The sequence below is a fragment of the Diadema setosum genome, chromosome 11 (assembly GCF_964275005.1).
Source record: "Diadema setosum chromosome 11, eeDiaSeto1, whole genome shotgun sequence".
Classification (NCBI taxonomy): Eukaryota; Metazoa; Echinodermata; class Echinoidea; order Diadematoida; family Diadematidae; genus Diadema; species Diadema setosum.
The window spans coordinates 27,921,420-27,940,864 of NC_092695.1; the positions used below are offsets into that span (position 1 = coordinate 27,921,420).

The window sequence follows — 19,445 nt, forward strand, 5'->3', positions numbered from 1 at the left end:
GTCTTGTGTGATGTTGTTAGAAGTGTTGGGACATCTGCAAGTGATGGTGAAAAATACATGTACGTATATCGAAAACTGACTCTGATTTTGCTGATTACATTACATTGCACTGGAGGTCATTCTTGTGTAGTTGCAGTGGAGTCTTGTGTGATGCATGATGATGTAGAGAATTTGTCTGGGGATGAACATTAAATCACACGGAGCTGGTTACATAATGTAGTTAGATACAGTCAGAATTGTTCTCCTGCTTTCCCCAACTCAGATAGCCTGAATGAAGGGATAATGTTTGTACACTTACGGTATGAGAAATGTGCCATTGTTTTTATTTCCATTCAACATATGTGTTCAAATACGTTTATCATTATTTGCAGGACAACAAGTGCTAATCAGCTGTTAAATGGAAGTTCTTTACCTTAAAATGTCAGTGCATGGAAATAATCATAAAATCATATTGTTATTTTTTCACAAGATTTCTTGTCACATTGTTATTGTTATTTGATATCATAATCTCATTAGTGGGAACCTACCCACATTTGAAGAAATATTCATGTAAAGAAAAAATATATTTGTTTCCCATAAATTCGTCCACCTACATATGATAACAGATCTGACCAACAAAAAAAAAAAGAATCAAACATAACATGAGAAAATATGCCATCAGAGGTTGCAACTGATTGAGAAAGTGCCTGTTGACATTAATAAGCACTGATAATTCAGAGATTGTTAGTCATTTCAAAAAGCCCCACTCCCTCTATTCCTTTCCTTCCTTTCAGCCATATTACAATGGTCTATTTGGTAGCAACTCTTAGATTTCCACATTTATCAACTGTGATACAATCCTCCCTCCAGCATGTGAATGTAGTGATGAATGGACAAAAGCAATACATGTACTACAAATTACACAGCATTGATATACAAACACTTGCTGTGCATTCTCTGCTACATCAGAAGCATGTACACTACCAACAACCAAACACTACCACACAAGACACCATGTGAATGCACAGACCACATCAGCACATTTGGAAGGCTCAGGTGTTTTTTGTTTGCTTTTAAGCTGAATCAAACAATTATGATTTATTTATCTTAAGACAACAGTAAATGAGAAATGAACATGGTTTAATTACACTTTACCTCTACGCTACAATTTGACTTGTAACATTAACAGTCAAATAATTACAGTTCTTACAAGTATGTCAGGAGGATGCAACACCTTCACCATATGCTCCCACTTAATATACATCTGACACCTCCGTCACATATATTTCGCAATCTTACTTCAACAAATCGTGAGCTCTCAGAAAAATTGCTTTGTAAACCCATTCAACAGCCTTCATAATGTCAGCAATGGGAATTACACAGACTTTTTTTTCTTTTTTTACTGAAAGCCTTTGCGCGATTCATTTTTCCCCAGGGATGTTTTCATCAAAGAGGCGTGAAATTATTAGGGAAGCAGTAGTCCCACAGTATTATCAGATTACCAAACATACAAAGCTTTATGTTCAGTGATGTACAAGAAACTGGTGAGCTTACACAGGATCCTCGGACTCTTGAGTAAGGCAAGACAGCTGTCAGAACCCCGACGCTATCTCTAAATTTTCAATGCTTAGGGTTATCTGAAATTGGCAACCTTCCAAGCAGCCCAGCTTGGATTTGGTTTGCAATGGTGATATTTGCTGTATACAGAGTCACTTTAAATACTCCCTTGACTTGTACCTCTGATGTACACACTGTACATGCTGTACATTTCTGTGCCTATATCATAACTGCCAACTTTGCAATGATTTTCTTTAGTCAAAGAAGCTTGTTGAAGTATCATGTTACCTTTTACACAGTGGAAGCAGTGTTTTTGTTTTAAAGTGCTACAAACAATCCGTCGGGATGGAAATTACATGTATTTAGAACGAGACTGCCATTGAAACGTACACGAATGCATTCCTTTGAAAACAAACCATCTTAAAGACTATTCCTCAAAAATATCACAAACAATTCTATGAAATGAGAAAATTACTTCAGCTGAAATATAAATATTTCTGTGAGTGGTAGTTGCCAGTAAAACATGCAAATGCACAATATAAGAAGATTTGAGACACAGAGTCTGCCTACACAGATCACCTAATAACGTTGGTTAGCTTTGAAGAAACAAGATTGCAGCTTGAAGACTACTGTAAAATCAGGTCATACCTACATTTTGTAATTCCTTCATACCAGCTGCAACCATTTACACACTCCTTTAAACACTGCTGGAAGAACCACGCACAGTGACAAACGAGACACCAATCATCCACAAATTCATGTCTATATGAGAGCAGCATTCTGGGTCTCTCTCTCTCTCTCCCACCAGCCAGGCACAAACTTCGCCAATTCTTTTTAAACTATTCTCCCAACACTTTGATAGAGCAAATCAGCCAGCTCACCAGGATTAAGCGTCGTTACCAATGTTGTCCACGTTGACAGATGTTGCAGGGTGCATCTTGCCAGTTTCAATACCATATGGGTCAACGCGGAATATTCATATATCTCGCATTACATTTGTTTACACATCTCAAGCTGCTTTTCTTGTCTTTCTTTCTAAATCCCACATGATTGATAGATATAACTTTATAAATGTACAGATATGTATGTGAACTTCACAGAGTAGACACGATGACCTTCACTCGCAAATAGTAATCAATTAACATCCCTACAGAGGCAAAGACAGGGTACACGAGTCACATGCCTCTTCCTGATGTTCAGTACGTTCCATTTTCTAAGCCATCTCCAGTCGGTGAAAATTCTTCCCATCAAAGAAAACAGATTTTTTGGTTTTTTTTCGGTCCTTCTATTCCCTGCTGGTCGCCTGTACCACATGTAATGACATTTAGCTGCTGTGTGTGCTGTGTCACGGCATCAGGTTTCATTTATATAGCTGTCATGCATAGACGGTTCAGCTGTATCTTAGCGACATACGAGGAACGCACAGCATTTTGACTTCTTGTTTCTCTGTTTGACCGATTATATTATCGAGACCAGAGCACAAGACAATGAACGGTCGTTCAAACAAACCTTTTGGAGAGCGCACTTCTCTCCAAACGGTGGTCATTCAATGTCACAATATTTTCATCAACAAAACTGTTCCACCATTTTTTATCTCTTCGCATTTTTTTTTATATGTATGCCACTGATGTCGCAAAATCCTTGGCAAGACATCATACGAGGAAGCGTTTCACAGACATCTTTCTACTCTTTGGTAACCTGCCCATTTTCTGACTGCTCATATACTTTTCTAAGAATAAATGCCAGAAATCCATCATTTAAACCATTCCCAATGTCTTTCCTTTTCCTGTCGTTGTTGACAGCACTCAGGCATTTTTGCATTTCATTCAACAAACGTGATATTAAATCAATTGACAGTTCTATCCTCCTATGACAGACTTAGAAATATGCTACTTGCCACAATCTGGTGATCAAATAGGAAGGAAATACTCTTTCTGTGAAGAGGAGGCACACTAGTCACCCAAATATGCAAAAGAAAGAACAAAAAATAAGCAGGAAATCTACACTTTACCATATCATCGCTGAGGTGACAAGACCTTGTATCTCAAATTTTGGTAAAAATGTCTTTTTAGGTCAGATAACCAGTTAACCAGTTAATAGTCAAATAATCATTTAAGTGATGTCCTGTCCAAATCCTATCCGTCTTTCCCCAAACATGAATCCACCACGGCATGTCAGAGGAAAGGCTATCTCATTTGATATAGTGCTTTGGCTGCCATGTTTGTTTGTTCTTTTTCTCTCCTGAACATTTGACATTTTGTATATACGAGGTCTTGTCACCCCAGTGACGTTTTATACATAGATATGGATTTTGTGAAGTAACATCATCTCATGGCTAATGAAAAATCTAGCCTTTCTTCATCCAGTGATCAATGAATACGGGGTAAAATGACCATCTACATGTATGTGGCATTATATACCATGTATACTTCACTGAAGAAGCCAGAATCATGCATGGTTGTTGAGTCCCATTCACATACCTATCGAGCACGCAGCCCGTCTTCTTACTGTTCTTACTGTTCGTGTTACATGTATAGACTGGTGTGACGAGTTCCTGCCCGACATATAATATACAACATATCATGCAGCAGTCTGGGAATAGCTCATAGCTCACGCTATCAGTCAGCGTGAGGGTTTGCAGAAAGTTGTCCTATGATTTTTCCCAGAAAATGAAGTGTAAATTTGATACCATGTCATCCACCTTGACCATCATCAAGATACTAGCATGATTATTCTCTTCCCCACCCCCCCCCCAAAAAAAAAGAACACACAAACCCAACAAAAAGAAGAACAAAGTGTAACATAAGAAAGACAATGACAGGACCGGACACTTTGCACAATGGAAGGAACCTGATGCATATCTAATCATAGTTTGCTCTCCTATCATGGGCAAAGAGATTTGTCAGTGGCAGAGCAAGTCAGTTACAACAGGTCCACGCCTGCTGAGAGGAAGCAAATCAATCGATGCAGACCCATGCATGCACTTGCTGTTTTGATGCACCCGAGATATCATGAGGTGCCTTCTCTATGGTCAGTGTTGATCGTGTGACTTTGCTCAAAGAAGAAGTGGATATGTCAAGTACCCCGGTATCATATTTTTAAATACACCATGTATGGAAGAAACATATGCATCATAACGTTAAGAGAAAAGTAACAGTCAAAGACAGAAAGAATTATATCTGTTGGAAGGAGAATTTTTTGCACACTACTAAACTTTGATGATTGTATACGCTCTGCTCATTTCCCATATTACTTATCAAACGCACGCACGCAATCATTTTCTCTCTACAAAACCAACAACAAGCCTTGGACTGGACACGCAGTTTTGGATATACACTCATACGTCACTGTGAGTATAAGCTCTGAAAAATAGCTGAATTTATATCCGACAACCATCTTCTCCTTTCCAGCAATGGTTTAAATATTCAGTCTTCAATTTATTTTTTTTTTCACCTTTCCTCTCTCCTCTGCACTAATATTCATCTAAATCTGACTTCACCTTTTTGCAAAGGGTCAATAAGCCTCATTTAATGAAATTGTGCTCGCTTGCTGATATGCATTATTCTAACACTCAGACATACATGTCTTATCCTTTCATCTTCTTCATGGAACCTTGCTGGTGATATTTCTCAAACAATATGAACAAGATAATTCCCCTCACAAAGCATCTTCAAAAGTCTCCATGAATCCAGTTTGGTGCTGCAACAGATTTCAGTATATAATGTGGAGTAAAACACTTTCTAGTATAAATGTATGCAATAAAGTGGTCAATGACTTCAATGGAATCCCAAATCTGGACAGGTTAAAGTTCAGAAAGATCAACAAGTGAGGATCTATACAGTCTTACAGTACTTTAAAAAATAATCAAAATATTGCATAAGGTAAATCTTTAGAAGATGCATGCTGTTTGGCTATATCACAATCAGAACCATATCAAAACCATATCTGCCTACATGTATCTGTCTTCAAACAGGCTGATACGACATTGATGAATTTTTCAAATCCTTTCTCAGCTAAAAAAAGAAAGAGAAATTTATGGACAAACGTGTGCACATGCATACTTCTTGTTGCGATGTTGCATTGCTGTGCGTTTCGCAGAGACAACGAAAGCACGGAGTATAGTGAGTAGAAGCTATAGCATGCCGAATCCCTTGGCGTGTGTGATGGCCTTGAGTAGCCTCTCCTCCAGTTTGGCCTTGGAGGAGTACTCAGGGAGGAGGAGGACGTTGAAACAGGTGTGTGACGTGGGTAACCTGTGGGTGAGAAGAAGTCAGGTCGGATGAGAGAGAAGGGATGCACGTACACATCTTGCATCTTGAATACAGATGCATTTCTCAGACATACAGCGATGAAATAGATCAACCCAAAAGACGAGTCTGGCTCCTAGTTCATAAACAAGCCCACTGAATGCATATCATTCATGCACAGACAATGAATACTGCTATGAATAGGAAGAATAATGTAGGCATCATAAAAATCACTACAACAAAATAAAGTGTCAAGGATAGGCGACATAAGTATAAATGATATGGTATCAAATAGAGGAAATCAGAAACAATAGCAGCATGCAACTCTCGCGGATTGGAACCAACAGCCCTTATTGAGGCATGAAACTGTCACAGATCGGCACTGGCATTAATGCATTGTGTAGACAAACACTTTCATGTGCATTTTACCTTTGCAAATTTCGCTCCACACAAAATTTGGGAAAGTTTCATGCATGTAAAAATTTCCTGGCTTTACAGCACTCATCCCACCACGACTAGAAGGTTACTAGGAGAACATACCACAGATGTGAATTTCATACGTATTTCTTTCCCTTTTCTAAATTTCCCTCATAACATGAGAGACCCACCCCCTACACTCAGAGCAGAATGAGGTATATGCTCAACTTTCTACCACTTGCAGCACTCACATCAACATACTCGAGTCTACAGCACATGCTTTAGTTTGGCATCAGAAGTGCTCACACCACACCGTGCAACCTGCTCACCTGTCTGAGTCTGGTCCGTTCTTGGCAATGATAAGGCGGAGTTTGGAAAGGCCTCCGACCGGCACTCGATCGCTTCCTGTGGTGAACATCAGCAGCTTCTTCTTCTGATCATCGTCCATGTTGTGCACAATCTCCCAGAAATACCTGATTGTACAGACAGAGAATTATAGTAAGAGTGATATGCAAACTATGAAAAGTGGACTGTCTTCATAAAGTACATTGCTAGAGAAATTCTTTCAATAACAAAGTCATTGTTCTCCTTTAAAGGACAAGTTCACCTTCATTAACATAAGCATTGAGAGAATGCAGCAATATTAGTAGAACGCATCAGTGAAAGTTTGAGGAAAATTGGACAATTGATGCAAAAGTTATGAATTTTTACAATTTTTGTGTTGGGACCGCTGGATGAGGAGACTACTAAGGCTTGTGATGTCATATGAGTACAACAATATAAAGAAAATGTAAAGAAAATTCAACATATTTTCACTTTTTTCACATAATAAAAGAGCACTTGACTTGTCTCTTTCTAAAGGCAATGGGAATAATATTACCCATAACATATGTCAGTAACGAGTCAAGGGAATGTGTACTTTTTTCAAAAGATGACATTTTTTGAAATTCTCTTTATATTTTCTTTATATTGTTGTACGCATGTGACATCATACACTCCAGTAGTCTTCTCATCCAGCGGTGACTGCACAAAAACTTCAAAAATTCATAACTTTTGAATGGATTGTCCGATTTTCCTCAAACTTTCAATGATGTATTCTACTAACATTGCTACATTCTCTCAATCCTTATGTTGATGAAGGTGAACTTGTCTTTTAACATTTTTGTCTTGCAAACTCTAATATAACAAAATGTCAAGATAACAAAGTGAATTCACTAGTCCAAAGGAGTCTGTCATCATCCATACCATTTATGGTTGTAAAGAGATCAAAAATAATTGACTAAGATGAAACATGCATTGGATGTGCAATATATTTCCCATGATTTTTATTTTTACGAATATTGCGAGTTGGGTGCTACTCGCAAATTTAACAACACACCAAAATATTAAGTCTGATCCCAACATGAATGCGAAGCGCACCTTTAGATTCCTCTGTTCATTACTGTACTGTACTCCACAATCGCAAATTGTTGGAAAGTCCCGATTCACCAAAAAATTAGACTCACTAAATATATGCACTATCCAGTACATGGAAATTACACCCTTTTTGTTGATGACATCAAACATCAGTGAACTGGATTTCTGCTGCATCAAATACACCCTGCCATACTTTGCTGTTGATGATTCTAATAAATGCTTCCATACATACGAGTCATCATATAACCAGAGTGAAAGGACACATGTCTTATTCAGTGTCAAGTTTCAAAATCTGATCAAGTAATTTTGTCCTCTATTGGCTACAACTTGACAGCACTTATCTTTGTGAAATAAAGCAAGACAGCATATATACAACAAAATATATAACCAATGAAATGATTATGAACTGCCACACAATGCACGACTCCTGAGCATATCTTTTCATTCATTATAGTTTGTGTTTTTTGGTTGTTGTTTTTTAAATGTAAGGAACTGTTTCTCAGAAGATGTTAGTAGCAGCTACATGTATGTGTGGGTCCTATCAGAGGAACACAACCCTCCCAAACACAAGAGTGATAGAGATGATCTGACATACTTGATAATAGGAGAAGAGCTTGTGTAGCCCCCGTCGTACTCCGTTGCCTTCTCCAGCTCATCAAAATCAAAGTTCTGCAAGGTTAGGAACATACATACATGAGTTGGAAAACATTTTTCTTGTAACAACAGTCACTTGTGTCATACCCAAATTTTGAAAATACAGGCAAACCCTGTTGTAACAAGTTCGCTTTAATACAAGGTACCACTTTTAACAAGGTGAATTCCACAGTCCCGATTTTCCATTCCTGCATTCAGCTGGTGTCTCTTTTGGCACATTTTCCGAGAAGGTATGGATTAAAAAGAGAGGAAAAGAGACGACTGTCCCAGCAACCATGTTGTAACTGGGAATTCCCCAGTCCTGATTTTCCATTCCTGTATTCAGACAGTGTCTCTTTTGGCATGTTCACGAGAAGGTATCGATTAAAAAAAGGGGAAAAGAAACAGCTGTCCCAGCGATCATATTGTAACTGGGTTTGCTTTTACATGATGTAACAACAAATATCTATACCATGATTTTAGGTGGAGCCACAAGTACCACCTGCCTAGAGAAATGAAAGAAACTTACAAATCAAAATACAGGAGTATAAACAATTCTTCCCAATCTCACATTTGTTAGAAAAAGATATTTCTTCCACTTGCCAGAATGGGCATTTGGGTAAGGTAAGGGCCCATGCCCTCAACAGGCAAATGCCCACTCATACTGTTTGCCCTACGGCAAGTCCATAGCATCCTGTTCATAATATGTTTCAACTAATACGGTCTATGGTCTGTGGTCTATGGGTTACTTCTTTATCCAGGGTAGCCTCTTCAATATTAACACTGATCTACCAGAGGGCCCTGCCATCATTACTACCCTCGCATTGCTAGGTATATATTTGGAAATATATTGGGTCGAGAGGGACATGGAGGGTAAATACATCTTGTACAAGGACGTAAGCACTGGACTGGATTCGAACTCAGGTCCTCCGATTAGAAGTCTGATCTACTGTGCCACAGTGCCCCCAAAACTGATCCTCAATTGAAATGATAGATGCCTAATACTCAAAAACACACATCATAGCAGGGCCCTGTTTTATAAAGAGTTATAATTGATTGTATAGTTATATAGTTGATTTCTATCATAAGTCTATGGCAGCCTGTGTACTAAGGGAATTTACAATCCATCATATCTTTTGATAAAACAAGGCCCTGGGCAGACAATTGTCTACCAGACGTGACTGATAACAAGCCACGGAGCCACATCCTACCTTGCTTCCACACACAAGCAACTCTACTTCATCGGGCCGGAACCAAGTCTTGAGTGGTGACTCATCTGTCACCATGTCAAAGCCCCTCCGGAAGGCCCTGAACTGCCTCTCAATGGACTTGTTGAGTATGAAGTTGGCATACAGATCAACAAATTCCTGTATGCGGGTGTGACAGTTTAAAAACATACAGTGAGTCAAATCCTTCACTTTCAATTCAGTCAGTATAACTGCATAACACTTCACAAATGACGAACACTTCATGTACACATAAGGGTAGTTATAACATGAAAGATCCTAGAGTTTACTTTCTGAAGTTCATACCTGTATCTATAAATTTGTACATACAACAGAATGACAAATGAAACTGCACCTAGACATTCAAACATACTTTTGTTTTTCAAACTTTGGGATATTTATAAATATCAATGTTATGACTCATACAATGCATTTCACCATGTGGAATATTGTCCGATTCTGTGACGCGCTATGTGTATTTTTGGCATGGGCAGCGCCATTACGTGGTGTCTCAGCCGACCCCCCTTCCCACTCCCCACCCCTCTCTCTACATTAGCACGCGTACAGAATGAAAAACTGATGCATGGTAGCTTTAGCCAATGGGAGTCTCGTACTGAGTGCGCGAATGCTTGCTTAGTGCGCGAACCTTTGTTACAAGTGCGCGATAAACATGTTGCCCGGGGGGTGGGGGAGAGCAGGGGGGGTCGGCTGAGACACCGCAATTTGAGCTCATGGCTGCGCCCAGTGCCATAAAATGTCTGCTGCCCTCAACGAACCCGAATCGGTCAATACAATTGTATACAAACACTGACCTGGGCCCTATTGCATACAAGTTGAGATCAGACATAAGTCAGAAAATCTAACAAAGATCTCTAAATACTCGATTCTGATTGGCTGATACCCAGCTTAAGTTTGACTGCATATTTCAATGCAATAGGGGTCAAAAGCACAGGCTGCACGGAGTCATTTTGCAACAGAATAAGGCATTTTACATTCATGTAAAGATGGTTAAACTAATATGAGATGTATGCATGTTGATACGTCTACAACAATTAAGAAGCCAGAAATAGGGAGAACAATAGCAAAGTAGGAAGAGGATAAGACAGGAAGGGAGGGAGAGAGATTGACAGATATAGAGAGGGGAATCACAAGGTACTCACAAATACATCATATCACACTGCATTTCACTGCATCTCACACTAAATCAAAATATTTGCATGATATCTGATTTTACTGTACATGATAATGACTGTTTTTTCCCCTCCTGTTTTCTTTTCTTTCTTGCATCCCTTTTTTTTTTTTTTGTGCCTTCCTTTAACCCTTCCTGTACCAGGAACTTTGGACAGTGTGTACACTGCTATAGGTTTTCTGTACTAATTGGTGCTAATAGCACACAAAGGGTTAAAAGTTGTACAGAGAGAGCACATCTCCTCCCGCACTGACCTGTCTGTTCTCTGTTGTGACGGGAATGTCGGCTCCATTCTCCTTCAGGTCGTGAGTGATCGTGTTGCCGAAGACGTCTGTGTAGCTGATCAGGAAGTTCATCATGAAGGCTTCCTCAGTGTTCCCCTCATGGTCAAGGAGAGCCTTCAGGCTGCTGTAAAGCACCTAGCAGTACCGGAGGAAAATAAAAAGTACCGATCATCACAAATCAAACTCAAAAAGCCATCAACACAAAGTGTAATTCTCCCTTTTTAATACTTCAGTGCCACAATTCTACCAATTTGCATAAATGTGCATGACCTCCATACCAAGCTAAAAAGTTTTGTATGTGTGATGCACTTTTCACTACACGTTACACAAGGAATATCATCCAGTACTCTTTCCAGCCATCAACCAATCACTGAGTGCAATTTCACAGTAACAATTCCAGTTCTTTGTTGTTGTTTTTTTTTCCTTTGTTGTTGTTTTTTGTTTTTTGTTGAACTTGCTTGGGTCAAAAGTTAAACAAGGCCAGTTTACACTAGATGTGTCAGTGTTTTTGCAAGCAATATTTGTAAAATTAACAACTCTTGAAAATATTGCCTGCCACAATTCTTGAAAATATTGCCTGCCCTACTGTAAAAGATATGCAGTGCATCGTTGTCTCTACAGTGGGAAATCACTAACATTTCCCTTGAAGAGGGACAACACTCATTCCTATTTTTCATTCCATCCCTGCCATTCTGGATCATGAATTCAATCACTTGCAAAGTTGCCAAACAAGTCCCAATTCACACAAATATCATGCTCCCGAAATATATGGGGTATATAGTATGCTAGCCTGCTTGGACAAGTGATAATTTACAGATCATTTGGCTCTCATAATGAATGGAATGTGGTCACATTAAAATAATGCACAGAGTTAAATAACAGTGATGAGACCTCTGACTCAAGACTCACAGGTTGAGCATCGTGTAGATCAGCAAGGACACCGCGACGTCCCATCAACTTCCGGTACACGACCATGGGGAAGTGGACATCGAGGATGATGTTGTTGTAGATGGCAAGACCCAGCACGATGCCGATCAGGGTGTACTGACGGTCCGTCTCAAACGACATTGGGTTGAACCAGTATGTCTGCAGTTCTGTGTTCATTGTGAACATACCTGGCAGAGGTTGAAGAAACGGGGGAAAAATATTATCAGAACAACTTCTTGTTCTCTCCTTACTAGTCTACTTAATCTAGGGAGGACACTTTAATATCATTGAAACACTCCTAAATTTCTCAAAAGCTTGACTGGTTTTACTCAGAACTTCAAGAAAAGATAGGACAACAGCACAATGCTCTGAAGTAAGTACCTCAAAACCTGCATTTGAGCCACTGTTTAGGCAATACATTATACGTAAGTGTCACAGAAGTGCTCTGTACTTTCTCAGTGAGCCAGACAGAGTATCTAGAAAACTGAAATAAAACAGCCCTTCAAGTGTCCTGTTGTCGCCACTACAAGGATCACAGAATCACCAGTGGAACTGGTGTAACATTTCAGGAACCGTCTATCAATACTTGAAGCTGTACCTATATCAGGATTGAAGATTTCCTCGATGACCAGCTGGAAGAACTCTTTGGAAACACCGCCCTCATCCACTCCTTGCTCCCCTTCAAACTCCACGTACAGCTGCTTCTTCAGGTCCAGTGGGTTGTCCATTGCGATCATCTCTAGCTGCTCAGGGTAAAGACAGGGTAGATCAAAGAATCAGTCAACAAAGGGACACATCATATGAAAGTATAAGGGCATGAACAGGAAAGAGACGGTACTTTTTCACAGAAAAATATTTCTACCAGTTATCGAATCATTCAGTATAAGGAATATACAGCATCTCAGCAGGTGGCATGCAAGTGGCTATCATGACTTACCCTGACTAACGCATCATCCACCACATGGTCTCTGCGCACCTTCAGCTTCAGGTAGGGATTTAGCTCCTCCCCTTGCACGAGACTGTTCAGCAGCGTTAGTCTTCTCTCGTGGAACATGCGAACCCGGTTGTCATAGTAGAGGCCCATGTTCTTTGTTGCTGGGGTGAGGATGAACGGGTAGTTGAGGAAGGAGAAGCGTCCGTCGCTCTCCTTCTTGTAGCAGGTGAAGTCGTGGTCCACCTCCAGTTGGTCATTGAGGGGCTCGTTGTAGAACTCGTTGAAAGGGATGAGCGGTTTACGACAGTCCATCACACTGACCCTCAGCTCCTTGCTGAAGGGATCCTCCTTGGGTGGCTTCCTCTCCTTGTTCTCGTGGCCAATGGCTCCAAGGAATTCCTGGAGACTCAGTTCCTCCTCCTCTCGGGAGAGTCTACTTCCGACCTCCACCTCTCCTCCCAGGATGGAGGCATAGTACAGCATCTTCATGCAGTCTGTGGCCGAGGTTATTGCATCGTCTTCGTTGACTGTTATCCTCCGCGGGCCGGCGTTGAAGTGCCCGCTGAGCACCTTGAAAGTAATCAACTGCTGCAGGGCCTGCAATTTCCGCATCAAGTTGTCCGCGGGAAATTTCGCCCACGTCTTCGTTAGATTGGAGCAGGCGGGCAAGGGGAGATGACTCAGCGCTCGGCAAAACGTGGGAAAGGCAACTTCTAGATACTCCGGGCTCGACATCATGGGGTTTTCCATCGTTATTAGGACAAAGTTCAGATGGTGGATGCTGTCCCGAAAGTGAGCGTTGTAGCGGACCTCCACATCAGCGTTTTGGGCTAGACTGGTCACTGCATTGAGCATAGCATTATTCACATTCTCTTGGTCTAATTTAAAAATTGCATCATAAACACGCTGCACCGCCCCAATGTCTACTTCCTTCTTACGAATTGTCTCTGAAGAGCACTCTCCCAGGTCGTGATCCGCGAGACGAGTACTGATACCTTGGAGCCCTTCCTCCGTCTCATCTGCCTCCTTTTCTCCTTCAAATTCCTGCCTCCTCTCCTTCTCCGAAAGTCCCTCGGTCTCAATCCGCAGGAAGCTATTGTTCAGTGATTGCCAGCAGGAAAACACTTGCCCGATTACACGAACTAGTGGCGAATAGTTCTCTGACTCCTTGCAAATCTGTATGAGTTCCGAGACCTTGACTTCTGATAGGGAAGACAGGTCTTTTATACCTACATGAGTAAAAAGACAAACCAAAAATCAGTTGGTTAACAAGAGACCTACTTCACAGATACATGATGCAAAATAATATTTCACCTTTAGACTGGTTATTTACTAGTATCATCACAACTATTTTGTAGCACTTGCTTTGTAATTACTAATCATTTTCATAGAGCCATGCACAATGACAAATCATGATCAAAGGAAAGTCTTTCATACCACTGAGAATGTGCAGTCTCATCAAATCTACACTTATCACACAGGATCTTTACTTCGTTCCCCTGTCTTAATGAAGGATGAATGAAAAGCATATGCAGCAAGATTTAAGCTGCACTTTGCAGTGATGTGCCAATGCTTAAATTTTGTGTCAGTTTGTATGAATCAACCATTGGAAACAATTTGCATTATTCTCATATCAACTGGGCTATTTTGACCAAAGTGTTACGACAGCTCCATAAAATTACCAAAGAGTTCGGTTTTAAAAAAATAAGGAAAAGTAGAAATTACGCGGTGTGTAATATATGTCCCCGCCGGAAGTAGCATTTAGTAGCAAATGTACAATGTAGGTAAAAAAAATCAAGGTCAATGGTCAAAGAAGTCAAAGGTCAAAATTCTGTGTACAAGTTTTGAAGCCCTCACCTAGTGCCATCACATAAAGCAAACAGAATCCAAATCGGGTTAGAAATGGCGAAGGAGTAGCATTTTGTAGCCAATGTACAATATAGGTCAAAAATCAAGGTCAGAGGTCAAAGAAGTCAAAGGTCAAAATTCTGTGTAGAAGTTTTGAAGCCCTCACCTAGAGCCATCACATAAAGCAAACGAAAGTGAAATCGGGTTAGAAATGCCGAAGGAGTAGCATTTTGTAGCAAAATGTACAATACAGGTCAAAAATCAAGGTCAAAGGTCAAAGAAGTCAAAGGTCAAAATTCTGTGTAGAAGTTTTGAAGCCCTCACCTAGTGCCATCACATAAAGCAAACGGAATCGAAATCGGGTTAGAAATGGCGAAGGAGTAGCATTTTGTAGCAAAATGTACAATATAGGTCAAAAATCAAGGTCAAAGGTCAAAGAAGTCAAAGGTCAAAATTCTGTGTAGAAGTTTTGAAGCCCTCACCTAGTGCCATCACATAAAGCAAACAGAATTGAAATCGGGTTAGAAATGGCAAAGGAGTAGCATTTTGTAGCAAAAATGTACAATATACAGCTGTAGGTCAAAAATCAAGGTCAAAGGTCAAAAAAGTCAAAGGTCAAAATTCTGTGTCGAAGTTTTGAAGCCCTCACCTAGTGCCATCACATAAAGCAAACAGAATTGAAATCGGGTCAGAAATGGCAAAGGAGTAGCATTTTGAAGCAAAATGTACAATATGGGTCAAAGGTCAAGGTCAAAGGTCACAACTGAAATTCTGTGTAGAACTTTCAAAGCTCCCATGTAGTGCTATCATATAAAGCAAACAGAATCAAAATTGGGTCATAAATGACAGAGAAGTAGCAAATTGAACATTTTGATCACACACGGACGCACAGACGGACGGACGCACAGACGGAAGGACGGACACACGGACACACACACGTACGGAGCCCGTTTCATAGTCCCCGGCTCGAACTTGTTCGGCGGGGACAAAAAGAAATATGTATGTATATATATATATATATATATATATATATATATATGTTGATAAGGTAGTCCACGTGTTGGCAAGATAAAAAGATAAGTAACAAAGCTGCAACAAAGTTCATGCTGTATTCACCAACGGTTTATTTCTTCACACAAATTTTTGAGCGTCTCGCCGCCCTTTCTCAAGTGTTGATACTGAGGTTCTTTGTGTGAAGAAATAAACCATTGGTGAATACAGCATGAACTTTGTTGCAGCTTTGTTACTTATCTTTATATAATTGTTAATATTATTTCAAAAGAAAAAAGTTAACACAAATGTTTGATGTTCTGAGAATTGGGTGATGCAGTACAACACAAAGTGAGACGCGAGTGCTCCTTACTTTCTGAAATGCTACTATTCCTATGTGATTTAGAAGAGGTGCTGGTGGTCATGCTGCTGGGGGAACTCGTTGATGGTGTGGAAACGCTACTTGATTTGCTCGTTGAAGGCTCAACCCCTTGCATCTCCATTCCATCATCTTCATCTTTCCCTGTTTTCTGCTGCTTGGGCGGGGCAGAGTCACACAGGGTCGCCTTCCGTTTGAAGAGGTCCAGTGCCATGGCTGCTGCCTCGTTGCTGCTCAGGTTCTGGCGACGACCACTGGAAGCACAGAACTCATTGCAGCAGCTGGCATTACCGCAGCCGTTCACGAGCTGATAGAAGTAGCGCTCGATAAGCCCTCGTGCAACAGAGCGCTTCCTGCACAGGTATAACAAAATATGGCAAGCAAGCAACTGTCATGGCATGTTTAACTCAGGCGTAGTCTATCGACATCTATTATCTGCAAGAATTATTCACCTTTTAAAAACTGGTCTCAAGTACTCTTAGGATGATAAACATATGGGGAAATCTACACCATCTTTTTTTTTTCTGCGCGAATTATTACTAATATGATTAGAATGTTCTAGGCATCCATGTTTTGTGCATTGTTAGTCAGAATCCTTTGTAATGAATTCCACTCTTTGCAAAAGAATTTGCTGGGCACCGAATTTGATGGCCTGTATGATGTCCAAAGTTTCCTAGACACAAGGACACCTAACTGGATCTTGTGAGAAACTGGTGGAACCACAGATGACTGAATCAAATTGGAGGGTCTTTAGTAGTCAGCCAGTAAGAAGTGGTCACGGGTTTGTTCTAATCCCACACCTGCACAATCCGTTTGCTGGAATACCATGGACTGATTTGAACAGCTCCTGTTCCCAACGAAACAGGCCACAAATGGAAGCAACTCCCACTGACATTCAGTGCAAAAGTTGTGCAATTTCCATGGAAAGGTGGAATGAGAGTTCATCATCTTCATAATCTTAGTATTTTCCCAACACACATGTCTCAGAAGTAATGGGAAGGCATTCTTCAGAACCATGAATTTTCAGCATCATTGTCGGCACCAGGGCATTCAAATTTTTATGGCTCAGCTCACTTCAATAATTGCACTGTCAAAAAAAAAAAAAAAGACAGAACATCCCTACTTGAGGATGAAAAAGGCTTGTGTAGTACTTGCAAGTTCAACACACTACTGTTCAATCTGCTCAAGAAACTGACTTGCAATGATAAACTCTGGGCATGGGGAGAGTGTATCAGATAAGCATATGTAGAGTGAATGCGTGTAAAATAAACTATTTATCTTGATACTTCAGTTGCATCCGATGTTCTGATAGGCATACTTACATTTCATCTGAACTGTCACCGTCTTCCCCTGAATTGCTGCAAATAAATAAAAGAATAGTTTTCATGATTAAAAAAAAAAAATTATCTGAATACCAAGTTATCTACACTTTTTTTTCCCAAACAAATTAAGTACATATCACTCTATATACTGAACAGATATGTAATGCCTTACTGTTACATGTATGTGGCCCCTGCAACTGAAACATCTACCTGTGTGTTTACGAGGATCTATGTTGGTACAATTATGAGTTAAGTTGACCAGCTCTGTCTGAAACATAGAATTTAGAAAGCCACTTTTGATTCACCTCTGAATTTAATGTCAGTAGAAATATATATGGGAAGTGTGTGCACTTTGAATCATTTGAGGTTCTTAATGTTTTGTAGGCGGCAATCCTGGGTTTTAGGGTGCTGAATTATTCTAGGCTTCTAACTTCAACCATACCTACGGACTTGGGAAAGCCAAGTAAAAATTTTTTTAAAAATGAATAGTAAGTGATACAGTATGTATCAAAAGTTAAATATGATTAAATGTAGGGTTAGAGTTTAGGGTTTATAGGGTTAAGGTTTGGTTAGGGCATGACTGTGCTGAAGCTAGAATTCAGCCCCCAAAACCCAGGATAGCCATAATCACGGTCATCACGTAACGTTACAGCTGTAGAGTGTACATGGTAAGGGTAACCACGTATTGGCAGGGTACCTTAACATCGGCACCCTGCATATCATAGCTGTTAGGGTATATCTTAACTGTAACGTTAGAAACCAGAATGATAAAGTATGCATGGGATTATTAAAGCGGCATAAGCTATTGAGAATAATGATAACGAAGACACGAAAAACAAACTCATAAACTAACATTAAAACTAAATATAGACTAGTTCAGTTACACATCAGCTTAGTAAATTGCAAACATGACGCACGACTGTGAAATTCATGTGTAGAAAATACCTATGGAGGGAGGGGTGTGCCGATGTTGAGGTAAATTTAGTTCTATTTGTTAGATCCTACCCTAAGCCGCGCAAAGAAAGTGCATCGCATGCACTAAAATGACATTATTTCACTAAAATTTTACAGAGATTCAGAATCAACATGATGGTCACGTACACAATATTCAAAACTGCAGTATTTATTGCTATGGCATATTTGAGGCAAAACATTTCTAGATCTAGTCGAATTTGTTTATTACTTTTGGAATAAATAAGCTGCAGATCCTACGGTGACGATAGGTGGTAAATTAGGTGCCTAACTTCAAATTCAATATTTAATAAATTACTTGTTTAATCTTCACTCCTTGACCTTGGCTTTACATTATCATGATTATAAATTGATGCCTTACATTATCATGATGATGCATACAATAATGCAATCTAGTACCTTTCTTGGACTGCTTCCTCTTCTAGAGCTTCTTCCCGAGGAGGCGAAGCTTTCGAATCCTGCTTCGTTGAATTCATACGCAAGATTAACCCAGACCACACGCAAGCAATCTGAAATATTCTGTCCAACGGTCCGGTAGTCAGTGCAATAACATGACAACACACCTCTCTGACTCTGTTAACTGCTTGTCTTTTCACTCAGTGAGCTCGGCATCCAGCAGGCAGTATTATTTTCTGGAATGGCAGACTGCCTTGTTTCCACTTTCACAAAGCGTCCATAGGCTCCGGTTTCATCGCATATTTCACTGCTCGATAATCTACTAGGATAATCTACTTCAAGGAACGGGCATCCGTTAGTCAGCTCATTCCTCCTGCGTGATCATGCAGTGCACAACGTTATACTGCGGTGGCGGCCGTCAATACATGCATGTCCATGTATACCGATGTATGATAATGCTTTATTCGTGTGATGTGACGAAGAAGGTCATCCTGGCGACCGCTCGAACAGGGGAGAAGCAATTCGGCCAGCGTATGATCACCTCTCATTCAGTATAGGTCGCCCGCGCATGTCAGAACTTCCGAGGCGCCTATGTTTCGTTGAACCATGAAACACGTACGATGATATGATGAGATAATAGATAATAATGTAGTCAAAAGTAGAATTTCCCTCAATCGAAATAATGTCTAGGTGTACACTGTACTTGCGTGCTTAAATTGTGTGTCAGGT

The 19,445-nt window shown here is 40.2% G+C and overlaps 1 protein-coding gene across 1 annotated transcript; it reads right to left on the reverse strand.

Moving 5' to 3' along the window:
* Nucleotides 1-4,933: 4,933 nt before the first annotated feature.
* On the reverse strand, nt 4,934-19,044 carry LOC140235059 (ubiquitin-protein ligase E3A-like). Its single transcript, XM_072315096.1, has 11 exons — nt 18,720-19,044; nt 17,349-17,384; nt 16,021-16,379; nt 12,813-14,038; nt 12,474-12,618; nt 11,858-12,063; nt 10,919-11,083; nt 9,461-9,616; nt 8,212-8,285; nt 6,530-6,673; nt 4,934-5,789 (listed from the first exon to the last, which is right to left on the reverse strand). Exons 1-11 carry the CDS (start codon nt 18,794-18,796, stop codon nt 5,669-5,671), a joined length of 2,709 nt encoding a protein of 902 aa, XP_072171197.1. The 5' UTR covers nt 18,797-19,044; the 3' UTR covers nt 4,934-5,668.
* Between the last annotated feature and the right edge of the window lie 401 nt (nt 19,045-19,445).

Coding starts and splice junctions, on each gene's coding strand:
- LOC140235059 (XM_072315096.1), bottom strand. CDS start 18,796: ATGAATTCAACGAAGCAGGATTCGAAAGCTTCGCCTCCTCGGGAAGAA. Junction 12,064..12,473: donor AATCTTCAATCCTGATATAG/GTACAGCTTCAA, acceptor AACCTCTGCCAG/GTATGTTCACAATGAACACA. Junction 8,286..9,460: donor TGCTTGTGTGTGGAAGCAAG/GTAGGATGTGGC, acceptor CTAACCTTGCAG/AACTTTGATTTTGATGAGCT.